General features: G+C 41.0%; 1 protein-coding gene across 1 annotated transcript in view; it reads right to left on the minus strand.

Moving 5' to 3' along the window:
- Nucleotides 1–8,782, minus strand: part of STX12 (syntaxin 12) — a 36,962-nt gene extending 28,180 nt beyond the window's left edge. Inside the window, exon 1 of the mRNA XM_026014408.2 lies at nucleotides 8,494–8,782. Within this exon, the coding sequence (XP_025870193.1) occupies nucleotides 8,494–8,611 (118 nt within the window). The 5' untranslated portion in view covers nucleotides 8,612–8,782. The remainder of the gene's footprint in view (nucleotides 1–8,493) is intronic.
- Between the last annotated feature and the right edge of the window lie 7,559 nt (nucleotides 8,783–16,341).

Consider the following 16,341-nt stretch of genomic DNA (forward strand, 5'->3'; position numbering starts at 1 on the left):
GCTAGCTAAACACCAGAATTAATCGAAGGCTCCATCAACTTTTTCTAAATTTCTGAATATTAAGATATTTTCCTAAAAGTTTCCAGCAAGATTCAAGTATCAGATACCCCAAAACTCAAATCATAAGAACAGTAGCATCTTACTTTACTGGAATCCAAAGAAACAGAACTTTTTGTATACTGCCCTCCATAACCACCACTACCAGGGATTTATTCAAAAATAATGACTCGATGACCCATTTATTTTATATCTAAGAATTGTATCCCTTAGTAAACCTAAAACACAGAAAGGAACAGAATGTTCCCATACACAATTATTTTCACTGGAGTGTACTTACAATGAAGTGAAGTGATACTTTTTGGAAAGATTTTTACAAAAATGGGTTGAATCTAAGAGTTTTGTGGTCAACTTGGTTAATGAGAAAACTCCTTTTCTTTTCTTTTCTTTTTTTTTTTTCTTTTTTTTTAAAGATTTTTATTTATTTATTCATGAGAGACACAGAGAGAGAGAGAGAGAGAGAGAGAGAGAGAAGCAGAGACACAGGCAGAGGGAGAAGCAGGCTCCATGCATGCAAGGAGTCTGATACGGGATTCGATCCTGGGACTCCAGGATGATGCCCTGGGCCGAAGGCAGGCGCTAAACGCCGAACCACCCAGAGATCCCAAAAACTCCTTTTCTAATAAGCATTCTAGTAAATAAAATCTTTTCCTTATATTGACTTATTACAACATTTTGGATGAAAATAATAGTCTCTGAAATGCTATTTTTCCTGGAAATCAGATGACTAGGCCAAACATAAAGACAAGTCCTTAAATTCTGTGTAAGCAGGCAGCCCGGGGGGCTCGGCGGTTTAGCACCACCTTCAGCCCAGGGCGTGATCCTGGAGACCCGGGATCGAGTCCCATGTCGGGCTCCCTGCATGGAGCCTGCTTCTCCCTCTGCCTGTCTCTGTCTCTGTCTCCCTGCGTGTGTGTCTCTAATAAATAAGTAAAATCTTAAAAAAAAAATTCTGTGTAAGCAATTTTGTTATTTTTAAAACTAGGCTTCAATTTCTATCATTGACCTCCTATTTTTAAAAGCATGTCTTGGCTAAAACTTTTATGAAGACTACAAAACAAATCAATTTATTGTACATTACAGCTGATATCCACATTATCAACTACTCAAAATTGAACACTCTTTGTGTGCTTTTAGCTGATATCAGCTTTAAGAAGAATCTGAATCCCCAAATAAACTTTTTAAAGCTTTTATTTATTTATTTATTTACTTACTTACTTACTTACTTATTTACTTGTAGGAGGGCAGAGGGAGAGAATATCAAGTAGACTCTGCACTGAGCATGGAGCCTGATGCAGGGCTCAGTCTCACAACCCTAACATTATCACCTTGAGACCATGACCTGAGTGGAAATCAAGAGTTGGATGCTTAACCAACTGAGCCACCCAGGCACCCATGAATCTCCAAATGAACCTTAATCCAAATAAAGTCTAGTCATATCAAAGCAATTATCATCATAGTATATTAAAAATAAATAAATAAATAAATTCAAAGAAAAAAACATTATTTATACCAAATGGGAAAATGATAGCCTATGTGGTAATTATGTCAACGAAGTCATCCCACTGTTCTACTCTGAAAATCAGGTTTATATTGTTTTCATATAGCTACAATGAAAATTACTTGACTTTAAAAAAGTAGCCACTATATTATAAGGTCTAAACTAAACTGAACATGAGTGCTAAATATCAAAAGTACAATCTTCCATTTACCCTACCAGAGACAGAACATGTAATGGTTAAGAGCATACTCTGAATTAAGACTGCCTGTGTGTTATTCCTGGTTACACTACTTCTTAGCTTTATGATTTTTTTTTTTAAAGTAAGCTCTATGCCCAATGTGGGGCTTGAACTCACAATGCCAAGATCATGTGTTGCATGCTCCATTGCTCCATTGACTAAGCCAGCTGGGCACCCCAACTTAGCTTTCTGATCTTGAGCAAAAGGCTTCATTTCTCTGTGCCTCAGTTTCCTCACCTAAAAAAATGGGAATATTAAGAGAACTCTCATACAGTTTTTTAACTGATAAAATGAGATAATATGGAGCTAAGTTTAGAACAGTGTCTGGCATATAAAAGAACTCAATTAAGGATAGCTAGAATTATCAAACTCAAGACCAAGAACAATATACTCAGCAATGATAATATCAATTAAGTACATATTGAATGCCAACTACATATCCGTTGCTGTGCCAGGTGCTGGAGCTAAAGAGAACTATACAATGCATGCTATCTCTATCCCTAGAAAACTAAAAGTAATCTCTCTAGTTACAATGACAAGGTCAAAAAAAAATTAATGAATACTGAATAAAAGTGCTAAACTGTGAGTTAAAGTGCTTGCAAATTCAAAGAAAAAACAACAAAAGGATAATCAACATTTCTTAAACATTTACTATGTTGCGGGCACTGTTTTAAGCACTTTACATAATTATCTCATTTAATTCTATACAACTCTATAAAGTAGGTATCATTTTTAACTGAACTTTACAGATGAGGAAACTGAAAAATATAGAAGTAAAGCAGTATGCTTACACAGGTAGTAAGAAGCAGACTAAGATTCAAACCCAGACTGTCTGACTCCTGAGCCTGCTCACCTAATCACTAAACCATAGTGGGGCCAGAGACTCAGTATCACCAGTTACTGAATGTCTCCTATATGCTAGTCACTCTACTTTCAAACATCCCATTTTAACAATTCTATTCATGGAGCACCTGGGTGGCTCAGATGGTTTGGTGGCCAACTCTTGATTTTGGCTTAGGTCATGATCTTGGGGTCCTGGGACTGAGCTCCAAGTCAGGCTCCACACTCAGCTGAGGGTCTACTTGGAATTCTCTCCCCCTCACCATCGTCCCACAATACATTTGTGCTCTCTGGCTCTCTCTCAAATACATAAATAAATCTAAAAAAAATTATATTCATTTTACAGATAGAGTTACAGACAAAAAGGGGAAATACCCTGCCCAAGGTTAACAGTGCATAGAGGGGCAAGAACTCAGTCACAGAACTACTGACCCTAAAGCCCATCTCTTTCTGACTTCACTTTCTTTCAAAAGCTAAGATATACATAATTACAAGACACAGGATTTAAGCACAACTCAGAGGATTTGTAAATTTAGATAGCTAGTGAATTAGGTAAAGATATTAATGAAAGGAGGAACAGAATGAGCAAAAACTTGGGAGGAAAAACCAGTGTTTAAGGATGTTAAGAAAAACAGCCTGCTTACAATGAAGGGTGAAGAGAAGTAGACAATACAGCTAATCTGTGTTAAGATGACAGAGAGTAAGGGGTGCCTAGCTGGCTCAGGTAGTAGAGTGTACCTTTGATCTCAGGGTTGTATGTTTGAGCCCCATGTTGGGCATAGAGAGATCTTAAAATTACAATATTTTTTTGAAAAAAATGAGAGTGAAAACAAGGTAGAAAGTTACAATCTGATGCAACAGCCAAGAGAGAGCCACTGCAGGCTCTTGAGAAGGTGAATGGTATAATCAAAACAGAATTTTAGACATACCACTGATACTATTATCAGGATGAACAAGAGTGGAAACAGAGACACAGAGAGTATGCTGCTGTGATACAGATGTTGAGATCATGAAGATTTAAGAGATGGCAGAGAAATTAAAAGCAAATGGCAAATCTGAAAATAACTTTGAAAGAACAATGCATGGGATTTCCTGATAATTGGCTTTACAAATTCAACTGTCTTTCATTTTTTTAGTTTAAAAAGCCATAGCAATAAATAAGTAACATTAAAGAACAGAAATGCAGGGCAGCCCAGGTGGCTCAGTGGTTTAGCACCGCCTTCAGCCCAGGGTGTGATCCTGGAAACCTGGAATCGAGTCCCATGTCGGGCTCCCTACATGGAGCCTGCTTCTCCCTCTGTTTGTGTCTGTGCCTCTCTCTCTCTCTCTCTCTTTGTCTCTCATGAATAAATAAATAAAATCTGAAAAAAAGAAAGAAAGAAAGAAAGAAAGAAAGAAAGAAAGAAAGAAAGAAAGAAAGAAAGAAAGAAAGAAAGAAAAGAAATCCTGTTCTTTAATCTCTTCAGAGATAACTTGGAGGCTATTAGATTTTTTCCTATATCTGACACAGCAATACTTGCCAGACCCTCCATTTCATAATAGGCAGAGTCAAGTATATTTCTTCTGTACCCTACACATACTGATAACAACCCTTTCTGTACCAGGCAGTCAACCTTCGCTGTATCTGTAACAACCCACGTGGTTCCCTGCCATATTTCAGCTGATATACTTGGCAATTCCAAACCCACATCTGTGGCTGAACAGCAGATAAAAAAACAACAAATATTCTCTCAAATTTTCAATGGGTACAGTCCTTGCAAGACTATATGGACATGGGTATATGTCTGTGAGCTCACATGCAGAGTGTATACTTAGTATGCCTGTCACATCTTGGAGAAGATTTTGGGGAAAGTCACTAACCTATGGTAACAGGGTAGAGTGTTACCCTGCAAATTCAAATCCCCAATTCCTCATCAAACAACCCTAAGAGAAGAATTCCAACTGACACTACCTAGGGTCACAAGATGTGGTAGGTACCACACAGTACAAGAACGAGGCAGGAAGACTTCAAAGATGGTAGAAAAACCTCATTCATTCAAATGTACTATTTATTAAGCATCAAGATTCTAAATGATATGATCCCTGGCTACCTCCCTAACTTCTCTTCTTACTACGCTCCCCTTCTTTAACTACAGTCTAGCTACACTAGCTTCCTTGCTATTCTTTGAATACATTAAGGGGGGTACCTGACAGGCTCAGTTGGTGGAGCATGCAGCTCTTGATCTCAGGGTTGTGAGTTTGACCCCCCACATTGAGTATACAGATTACTTAAAAATAAAATCTTTAGGGGTGCCTGGGTGGCTCAGTTGGTTAAGCATGTGACTCTTGATCTCAGCTCAGGTCTTGATCTCAGGGTCGTAAGTTCAAGCCTTGTGTTGGGCTCCACACTGGGCACTGAGCCTACTTTTTAAAAAAAGGGGGGGGATCCCTGGGTGGCTCAGCAGTTTAAGCGCCTGCCTTGGGCTCGGGGCGTGGTCCTGGAGTCCAGGGATCGAGTCCCAATCAGGCTCCCTGCACGGAACCTGCTTCTCCCTCTGCCTGTGTCTCTGCCTCTCTCTGTGTCTCTCATGAACAAATAAATAAATTCCTTAAAAAAAAAAAAAAAAAAGAACACACTAAGATCTTTGCTCTTGCTATCCCCTCTGCCTAGAATGCCTTCCTCCAGCTACTCACATGGCTTTCTCCCTCACTTCAGCCAGGAGTCTACTCAAATGTCACCTCTTCACACAGCCCTTCCTTAACCATCTGATCCATAATATAGCACATCCACCCTCTGTGTCTCCTCACCTCCGTCCCCTTAACCTGCCATTTTGTTCACACCATCTGTCATTACTGGATATGTATACATGTGTATACACACATATGTACACACATGTTCTCCTTGCAATGATTTCGTCTGTCTTATTCATCACTCCAATCCCAGCGCACAGAGGGTGGTTCAAAGGATATTTGTTAATAGTAAATGTATGAATCTATCAGATATTTGGGACTGAGATAAGTACTAGAAATATAAAGATGAATAAGTCATGCCCCATGTTTCTTCATAACAATCTAGCAGGGGAGGTTAGACACACCACAAGAGAAAGTTCTACAGCCTCAGGCATTCCCCAATTTTCTATGGAGAGGAAAAAATGTCACTTGTAACTTGAAGTGCTAACTGCTAGGATGCCTGCCTCAGCGGTTGAGCGTCTGCCTTTGGCTTACGGTGTGATCCCGGGATCCCGGATCGAGTCCTACATCGGGCTCCCTGAATGGAGCCTGCTTCTCCCTCTGCCTAGGTCTCTGCCTCTCTCTCTCTCTCCCTGTGTGACTATCATAAATAAATAAATAAATAAATAAATAAACAAACAAGCAAACAAACTTTATCGATCTGTTTCCTAACCTATAAAAAGAAATAATATTGGTAATTACTTAAATGGAGTTGTTTAAAAATTAAGTAAGATAATGCATATGAAGCACTTTTCAAATTGCCTGGCACACAGAATGTACTCAAATGTTAGCTATTAGTGTTATTAATGGTTGACTCCAATAATCCCTTGAGCCCAATACCCAACCAACAGCTAAATCTTATCAATTCTGTCACCACAGAAGCCTATCCTTTCCTTCCTTTTCATTTTCACAGTTCCTGACTGGTGTCTCTAATTCCAGATTTTCCCTTCCAATTCAATTTATACATTCCTAAAGAACTAAATCCAAGGGACTCCTGGGTGGCTTAACTGGTTAAGTAGCTGCCTTTGGCTCAGTTCATGTCTCAAGGTCCCTGGGTCAGGCGCCCTGCTCAGTGGAGAGTCTGCTTTTCCTTCTGTCCCTTCCTCCCACCCTCATCTCCACTCATTTTCTCTCTCACAAATAAATACTCAAAAAAAAAAAAAAAAGACTAAATCCACCCCCCTTTAGTTTAGCGCTTAAAGCCCTTCATGTTTGGGCCCCAACTTACCTTTCCTTTTTTTTTTTTTTTCCCTAATATTTATTTATTAATGAGAGAAAGAGAGAGGCAGAGACACAGGCAGAGGGAGAAGCAGGCTCCATGCAGGAAGCCGACGTGGGACTCGATCCCGAGTCTCCAGGATCACGCCCTGGGCCAAAGGCAGCGCTAAACCACTGAGCCACCTGGGCTGCCCTCAACTTACCTTTCCAACGCAATTTTTCACAACTTTCTAGAATTCCTTCTAGCCAAATTAAATCACTCTACTTTTCTATATACACCCCATGCTTTCCCACTACCATGCCTTGTTCATTTTATTCCCTCCTCTTCCCTTCCTCACTGTTAAAAGTTCAAATCCTTTCTACTACTTTCCAGACTTGCTCAAATGCCACAATGCGTTTCCCAGATCCCTCCCAAGTGAAATTGGTATCTTTTCCCCCTGAATACCTACTCCATGTTGTTATACCTATTCTTCAGTACTGAACCCTTTCAACTTTATACTTCAGTTGTTAAGTACTCCATAGGCTCCCTGTTGAAAGAATCCAGGCTACGACAGTTCCTATACTCAATATGAGTATACCTAATAGTCAAACAAACATTTGTAGAATGAAAATTTCTCAAACAGACATTAAGGTTAGATTTAGCCTCAACAATAAACTTTCAGCCTTGAACCAGAATCTTCCTGACCTAACTGGTACTACAGCTCCCTCACAAAAGGAGACATTGGAACACAAAGTACTACACTTTCAAATCAGTGGTCATATTAATGTTTTTAAATTTCTATCCTAACAGGCCACATATTTTTCCTTCCACTTCCAATTCATCTGGTCTCACACTCTTTTCATCAGAAACTTTCCCCCTCTTTATATATATAGAACATAATTATAATTTAGGACCAACTGAGTTCTATCAACAGAGTACAGCCAAGCTCACAAAAACACAATAATAAAGGATGTTGATCACCATTCTTTCCAAGTAAAGTTGTGCCACTAACCTGATTATAGGGCTCTCTGCAATGATCTTCAGGCACAAGAACCTGCCTGTATTTGTCTCAATTAGCTCAGTCTTACTCAGACCCAATGATGGGGATGGGGGAGTAGTTTTAAGACAAGCAATGATATTCTGAAATCCACCACTAACTCTACCATGTCTTACTTCCTGTGTGATTGTGGCCAAGGCCCTGAGCTTCTCTGTGTATGAGATTTGTTCAAAAAAGCAGCTAAATAGGGAAGGAATGCAGAAGCTTCGTCCGCTTGAAATCCAAATAAATAGCAAATCTTTGCTACAAAAGACAAAACCATGTCAAGGGGAATGTTTTCGGTGAATTCTCTTTATTAAAACATAAGTCATTTCACTCCTCAAATACAAGTCATTATATCTGATTTCCAAATTCATTAGAGGAAGAGCTGGGTATTAAGTCACCCAAATACATGCACTCCCCACTTCCCTTAACTGAAAGCTGATTTCCAAGGAGCAAAAAGCTGAGCAGAATGTAAACTTAAAGTCTAGATCAGTAAACAACTCCTGATCCAAGCTGGCCAAAGAGGAAAGGGCGGTGGGTGGGGGTAAGGCAAATGACAGGAAAAACTCGGCTGACCACTGCGCCAAGTCAACTCACTCACTACTCCAGAGATGACACACACACCCCTCCCACCCCAGGGCTGTCAGGACTGCTGCTTCGGCCCCAATATCATGAGGGCAGGACACCTGAGAAGAAATTCAAGCTTCAGCTGGGGCTGGGGACCCTCGGGGAGCCTGGGCCTGACACACTCAAGGATGACAGCCGCCGCCCCCGCAGTGGAGAGCCCGAGACTCCCTCAGGTGTGGCTTTGGCCGTAGCCCGTAGCCTCGGCCGGGCTCCGCATCCCGGCAACCTCACCCAGGCCCGGCCCCGGGACGGCCCCCGCCCCCCAGCCCCGTCCCCCAGCTCACTGGCTTGGCTGATCCGCTGGATGTTGCCACTGCACGTCTGTATGATGCTGTTGAAGTCCCGGAGCTGGGGCCCAGAGGACCCCGGGTTCCGATACATGTCTAAGGGACCGTAGGACATGACGAGGAACTGAGACCGACTCTCCCGGCACCGCGCTCCTACCGGAAGCAGCCGCCAGACTGAACCCGCAGCCTGACGGGGAAACCGAGAAGAGAAAGGGCGGGGGAAGGGGCTCCGGATGCGTGCGCACTGGCTCCGCCCCCACGCCGCGCGCACGCGTCCGCCCCGCCCCGCCGCGCAGTGCGCAGGCGCCGCTGGAACTGGTGCCGCGGACCGGAGCTTAGAGACTGGCCGCCTGGGCCTTGGGGAAACGGGGCGGGGCGATGACGTCACGCGGTTAGGGCTCGGATTGGAGGAGCCGGTGTGACCGTGTTGTTTCTCGCCGAGAGCACGGTGACGGGAGGCGAGGATTTTTGATTAGCATAATACTGTACCAGATGACCTCAGCCCTAACATCCTATTCTGTTCTATACTGAGAAGTCGGGCCCATATATGGGAGAATTCCACACCCCTGAAACTCAGAGCGGTAACCAAACTCCTGAAATTCCCCACTCTACTTCCATCCTGTAGGGCTTTGGTAGTAATTGCGGAGCACCTCTAAGGTGTACAGGTCGCTTTCCACCCCTCTTCTAATCCAAGCAATAAAGCGATGATAATAATAATAATAGTTATTGAGCACATACTATGTATCAATCTTCACTGCAATTCACTTGTTCATAGACAAGGGACAATGTTCTAACTTTATCTTTACGTTCAGAATAGATAATGGAAAATCGATTTTTTTTTTTTTAATGTTGAAGCAAAGTAACTCGTCAAGAGTTATTTACCCCTTTACAAAACGGAGAAAACTAAGGCCAGAGGGGTTAATTTGCTTTTCTGAGATTTGACTGCAAAACCCAAACACTAAGCTAACTACGTCCTCATCTTGCTACTTCCCTAAAACGCATTCTCATATTCCCAAATTCATTCTCCATCTAAATCCTTCCCAAACAGCCTCTTCATTTACTGTATATCCCAAACCAGGGTTGTTTTGTTTTTTTTTTTTGTTTTTTTTTTTTAGAGAACTAGACTCTCAAATTTTAAAAAACATTCCCTTGAGGATGGGAGAAAAATCATTCCCTAATTTTGAGCATATGACCTCAATGTTCCCACAGAAGACTGCATTTTGTGAGCTTATCATAAAGGGACAGACGTGGGTAGGATTTGGGTTTGGGAAGGGATCAAGATAGGAAGAAGTGAAGGGGAAACTGGCAGTGTTTGTTTCATGTGTTCTCCACCCAACCCCACCCCAGCCTACTTTGCAATCTCTGGGGAATGGCAAGAGAGGAAGCTGTTTGCCTGTTTGGGAGGAGACCCGAAATGAGTGAATGAGCCTGCATTCAGCCTTAAAGATTTTATTTAAAAAGATATTTCTATTTTCCTTTTGGCATTTATAAGAGCATTTATTTCTCTATAGAAAGGGACAGATGACATTGGGGGCTCTTGTTCTGGTTATTAAAACACGACCATTTCTTAGAAGCCATAGTTTTATGTAAAATCTTATGGCTAATCATGTAAATTGTACTTTTTTTTTTTTACTTCTAAAATAGCCTTGAGTATTTGTTCATTTACATTTGACTCTATTTAAAGTGAAGTTCAGTAAATGTATTTTTCTCCTAGTAATTGAAGGCATAGGGCTTTGTTATTGTTGTTTTCTTTATCTAAAATAAAAAGTGGTTTTCCATCTGTGCCTTGTGCTATCTTGTGCTGTCATAGCAATACATTTATGTCTTGCAAATACTAAATGTCAAATGAACGTTTATTATATTTATACATGAATAATAAAAAATAACTACCATTTCTTAAAAGCCTATCTAGGCAATGTGAACACCTTTTACAAACTTTATCGGTACCCCCCAAGATAAAGCCTATTTGATAAAGGCCACCTGTGGTCTGACAATATTAGGCTTATTAACTTAATACTACAAGGGAGACTGCACACCAGAGGAATCATGGGGCATCTCACCAAGCACAGGAGGAGATGGAGTTATCCTAGGATTTGGGGAAAAAATGGAGTATAGGTAAAATTTAAAAGCAGTGTTTTGATAGCCTCAAAGCACATGAAGCTACATGTAAGGGGATTATCATCAGTCCTGAGCTAACAAGAGGATTCAGGATCTTGTTTCCTTGGAAACTACAACATGAAGATAAATGTGGAATGTTGTATCTGGAAACCCCTTATCTGAAGCTCTGCACCTGGGTTGGAAATTAAGGCTGCTCCTCTGTGTCAAAGTAACTCAAATCCTCCAGGCAGGAGTGGAATATTCCATTCTTGCTGATATTTCAAATAGCAAATATTCTGAAAATCTGTAATTTTTCTCAGCGTTATGTCCTTTTGTTAATTGACAAAAGCAGTTTTCATGGTTTGCATCCATCAACGTGAGATTAGCTCCTCGGTAACAGATAAGGAATCTGGTGTTCTCTAGAGATTCTGGGTACTTGCCCAATGCTATACAGCTATTAAGTTGCGGAGCCGTGATTCATACATATTCTATGACCCAGCAATTCTACCCCTAAGTACTCGACTGATATGAACGCCTATGTGTTCCAAAAACCAAGTATAAGGGGATCCCTGGGTGGCTCTGTGATTTGGAGCCTGCCTTCAGCCCAGGGCGTGGTCCTGGAGTCCCAGGATCGAGTCCCACATTGGGCTCCCTGCATGGAGCCTGCTTCTCCCTCTGTCTCTGCCTCTCTCTCTGTGTGTGTCTCTCATGAATAAATAAATAAAATATTTTTAAAGAACGAGTATAGGAATGTTCATAATAGCATTTTTAAGCCTAAGCAGGGTTTTTCTGTATTAATTATTTTTATTGATTTATAACTGACAACATCATGTACAGATATTAAGTGTTCAATTCAATGAATTTTGACACTTCTATACATCTAAGATATCAAGATATAGACCATTTCATCGTCACCCAGGGAAATTTCCTTGGACTGTGCCCCTTCTTATCACATATTTTATAGGGGCAGGGGGAAGGAATGTAGCAAGTGGGTCAGGGCTACACAAAAACACCTATGACCTGCAGGTTTGTACATATTGCTGTATCAAGCTGTGCTCCATTCTAATCAATTTATTTCATCCCCAGAAATTACTCTTTAATTTTTATTACTACGTATTTGTTTTTCCTATTCTTGTACTTCATGGAGATGGAATAATATTTTATGTGTTGTTTAGTGCTTGGCTTACTTCAATTAACATAATATTTTTGAGATTTATCCATCATGTTGCATAAATCAGTGGTTTGGTCTTTTTATTGCTGTGTACTATTTTATCATATGAATATACAATTTGATTACCCGTTCTCTTATTGATGGACATTTGAATTGTTTCCAGTTTGAGGCTATTATGATGAAGACCAGAACGGCATTTATTTTTACTAATTCCAAACTGGAAACAATCTGAATGTCCATCAACAATAGGATTGTAGTAATGTTATAGAACACAAAAATAAATGTCCTACTGCTATGTGAGCAATGTGGGTGAAATCACCCAAACATAATGCATAGAGGGGTGCCTGGCTGGCTCAGCCAGTTAAGCATGTGACCCTTGATCTTGGGGTCATGAGTTCAAGTCCGATGTTGGGCATGGAGCCTACTTTAAAAAATAAAAAATTACAAACACAATGCATAGCAGAAGAAGGTAGAAAAAAATTGAGTACATTCTGTATTAATAATTTTTATTAGATTCATAACCAGCCAAATAATTATTAAAAATTAGGATAGTATGTACTTAGTTTTCACAGAGAGAGTAACCAGGAATGAGCACATGAGGTGAGCCTCTAGGATGCTGATATTAGTCTTTCTTGATGCGGATGGTGATTACATAGGTGTGTTTACTTTGTGAAAATTCATCAAGTCATATACGTGTGATGTGTGATGTGTCCTCTTCTGAAGTATACTGTATGTCCGTAAATAAATTTCATATTTTAAAAATAAAGTATCATTATCACCAATATGTAAAACTTTCTTGGGAATGGTAGGGAGGAGTCAATGGAGACAATTCACTTACGTTGCAATGAAGACTGCATTCAAATTAGCACTCATCGTACATTGCTAGTGGGAATGCAAAACCGTAGAGCCACTTTGGAAAAATAGTTTGGTAGCTTCTTAGAGAATCAAACAAATTTACTGTCCAATCCAGCAATCCAGCAATCTCATCCCTAGGCTTTCACCCAAGAGAAATGAAAACACATGCTTATATAAAGAATCTGTACATAAATGTGTAAGGCAGCTTTATTCATAATGACCAAAAGCTGGAAATACCTCAAATGTCCAACAGCTACTGAATAAACAAATTGTGGTATGTTCATACAGTGGAAAACTATTCAGCTATAAAAAGCAACACACTACTTAAACCTTGGAATCGGTTACTGAGACATGCAACAACATGGAAAAATCTCAAAAGCATGTTGTGCTCAATGAAAAGAAGCCAGACACGAAAATCATATTGTATGATTCCATTTATGAGACATTCTGGAAAAGGCAAAGCTACCAGGGTAGAAATCAAATTAATGGGGATCCCTGGGTGGCGCAGCGGTTTGGCGCCTGCCTTTGGCCCAGGGCGTGATCCTGGAGACCCGGGATCGAATCCCACGTCGGGCTCCCGGTGCGTGGAGCCTGCTTCTCCCTCTGCCTGTATCTCTGCCTCTCTCTCTCTCTCTGTGTGACTATCATAAATAAATAAAAATAAAATAAAAATCAAATTAATGGTTGCCATGGGCTGGAGTTGGGAGAGCGGAATTAATTACCAAGGGGCTGAAGGGAAGGTTTTTCTTTCTTTTTTTTTTTTTAATTTTTATTTATTTATGATGTCACAGAGAGAGAGAGAGAGAGAGAGAGGCAGAGACACAGGCAGAGGGAGAAGCGGGCTCCATGCACCGGGAGCCCGATGTGGGATTCGATCCCGGGTCTCCAGGATCGCGCCCTGGGCCAAAGGCAGGCGCCAAACCGCTGCGCCACCCAGGGATCCCCAGGTTTTTCTTTTTTTTTAAACATTTTATTTATTTATTCACAAGAGACAGAGAGAGAGAGGCGGAGACATAGGCAGAGGGAGAAGCAAGCTTGCTGTGGAGAGCCTGATGTGGGACTCAATCGCAGGACCCTGGGATCACACCCTGAGCCGAAGGCAGATGCTCAACCACTGAGCCACCCAGGTGCCCCCATAAAGCCACCAAGTTTTAAGGTTGGTGGAAATGTTTTATATCTTGATTGTGATGATTACACAACTGTTTATACATCAAAACCTTTGAATTGAACCTTATATATAAAGATGGAGGGGATCCCTGGGTGGCTCAGTGGTTTAGCGCCTGCCTTTGGCCCAGGGTGTGATCCTGGAGTCCCAGGATCAAGTCCCACGTCGGGATCCTTGCATGGAGCCTGCTTCTCCCTCTGCCTGCCTCTCTCTCTGTGTGTCTCTTTTGTGAATAAATAAATAAAATCTTTAAAAATAATAAAAAAATTAATATGGGTAAATTTTAGTATATGCAAATTGTATCTTATTAAACTTTTTTTTTTTTTTTTACTGACAGTCTAAGAACCAGTGTGATGTGGCAAGCATGAGGTGGGTAGTTTGGAGTCAAAAAAAGGACATGTCAGTTCTGGGTTGCATGAATGTTCTGAGGGCCTAAATGTCATCTTGGGATAAATTAATAATGAAGCCAAGAACAAGTGAACATCCATGTTTATTCTAATTTGTGACTATTACTTTCCCTCTTGAGAAACAGAAAATGTAGTTTCTATAGAAGTCATGCATAAAAATTGCTTACAAAATCTAGCATGTACTATGTGCCAAGCACTGTTCTAATGACTTCTACAGATGTTACTTAATCCTCACAACAACCACAAGGTAAGAAGAGACCCAACTTGGTAAGAAGAGACTTCAGAACTAACCATGGCATGACACAGTGCCACTTTTCAAGTATAGTGATAATCAGTTGCAGTGACAACCTGGCAAACACTGGGGGGTAGGGAAAGTAGTTATTGATTCCAGGAAGAGCTGAGGTATATGAACTACTTTCCCCAAACTGACAGCTTTCATTTCTGGCTTCACATCATTTTTACCCAATCCTATAGGCTGAAGGGCAATATGGTAGCCATTCTACAAGACAGACCCCAATGATCTTTCCCTCCTGGTATGGACCCACATGGGTGGCAGCATTCCACCTTGAATAGTATCAGTGATCTGACCTCTGTAACAAGTAAGGTATTGCAGACATGAGAGCCACTTCTGAAAGTTGACCCTCAAAGATCTTACAGCTTCTGCTCATTGCTCTCAAGGATTTGGTTTGGTTGCAGAATCTATTCCCTATGTGGCAGATTATATTTTTTAAGTTAGCTACCACAATAGCTTCCATCCAACATTGCTCTTATACTTGGTCATCCTCTCATAAAGAGAAGGGATCTATGTCCCCTTCCCCCTCAAGTCTGGATGGGCTTCTGACTGTTCAACCAATAGAATACTACACAAATAAGGTGATGTGACCCCTGAAGATAGTTCAGAAAATGAATGTATCTTCAATTTTTTCACTGGATCACTTGTGCTTGGAGTTTAGAGCCACCATGGAAGAAGTCTGATTACTTTGAAGCACCATGCTGGAGAAAACTGTTATATATGGAGGGGTCCCATACAGTGCTACAGTCAGTATTACTGGACTTCCAGTCATCCCAGCCCAGGCACCAGATATATGTAAACAGGCTTTAGGGATGATTCCAGCCTCAGAAAGCATTCCTTGGCTTTTGAATCTTCCCAACTGAGGACCTAGACATTGTAGAACAAAGACCAGTCATCCGCACAGTGCCCTATCCAAATACTTGATCAACAGGATCTGTGGGCATATTTAAATTTGGAGGTAGTTTTTTTTGTAGGAATAATAACAAGGATACTCTGCAACTCCTGACAGTTTTGGCTTTCCCGGAAGTGGCCACTCCTCCAAGACCCTTGAGTTGGCCATCAGTTGAAGACGGCTGTACTACAGGTAACATATGATATTAAACTGCAAAAAAAATAGAACCAAAGTTCTAAATTTTGAGGGTTATTTCAAGTGGTTGGAGACCTTTTTGAAGAACTGTTTATACTTCCCCTACAGTTTTTTTTTTTTTAAGATTTCACCTATTCATGAGAGAGAGAGAGAGAGAGAGAGAGAGAGAGGCAGCAACACAGGCAGAGGGAGAAGCAGGCTCCATGCAGGGAGCCTGACATGGGACTTGATCCCGGGTCTCCAGGATCTCGCCGTGGGCTGAAGGTGGTGCTAAACCACTGAGCCACCCAGACTGCCCCCTACACTGGTTTTTAAGGCAGAGTAAATGGCTAAATTAATTCACACAATAGATGGTCATAAACATAACCTACTGTCTTAGTCTTTCCAGGCTGCTGTAACAAAATATTGCAGACTGCATTGCTTATAAACAACAGAAATTTATTTATCAAGAGTTCTGGAGGCTGGGAAGTTCAAGGTGCCAGCATGGTTATGTTCTAGTGATGGCCTTCTTTCTAGGCCACCGTCAGTGCCTTCTGGCTGTGTCCTCACATAGAGGTAAGGTAATTCCATTCATGAGGATAGAGCCTAAGCACCTTCCAAAGGCAGGCCCCACCTTCTATCATCTTTGGGGCTTAAAATCTCAGCATATCAGTTTAGGGAGGCACAAACATTCAGACCATAGTACCTACAAAATAAAACTGTCTTCAATTTAGAGAAAATAAGTTGTCAAAGAGTCTATAGAATGACCAGGATGTGACAGTGACACTGAGA

This window comes from Vulpes vulpes, chromosome 2, assembly GCF_048418805.1.
Source record: "Vulpes vulpes isolate BD-2025 chromosome 2, VulVul3, whole genome shotgun sequence".
In the NCBI taxonomy this organism is placed as follows: domain Eukaryota; kingdom Metazoa; phylum Chordata; class Mammalia; order Carnivora; family Canidae; genus Vulpes; species Vulpes vulpes.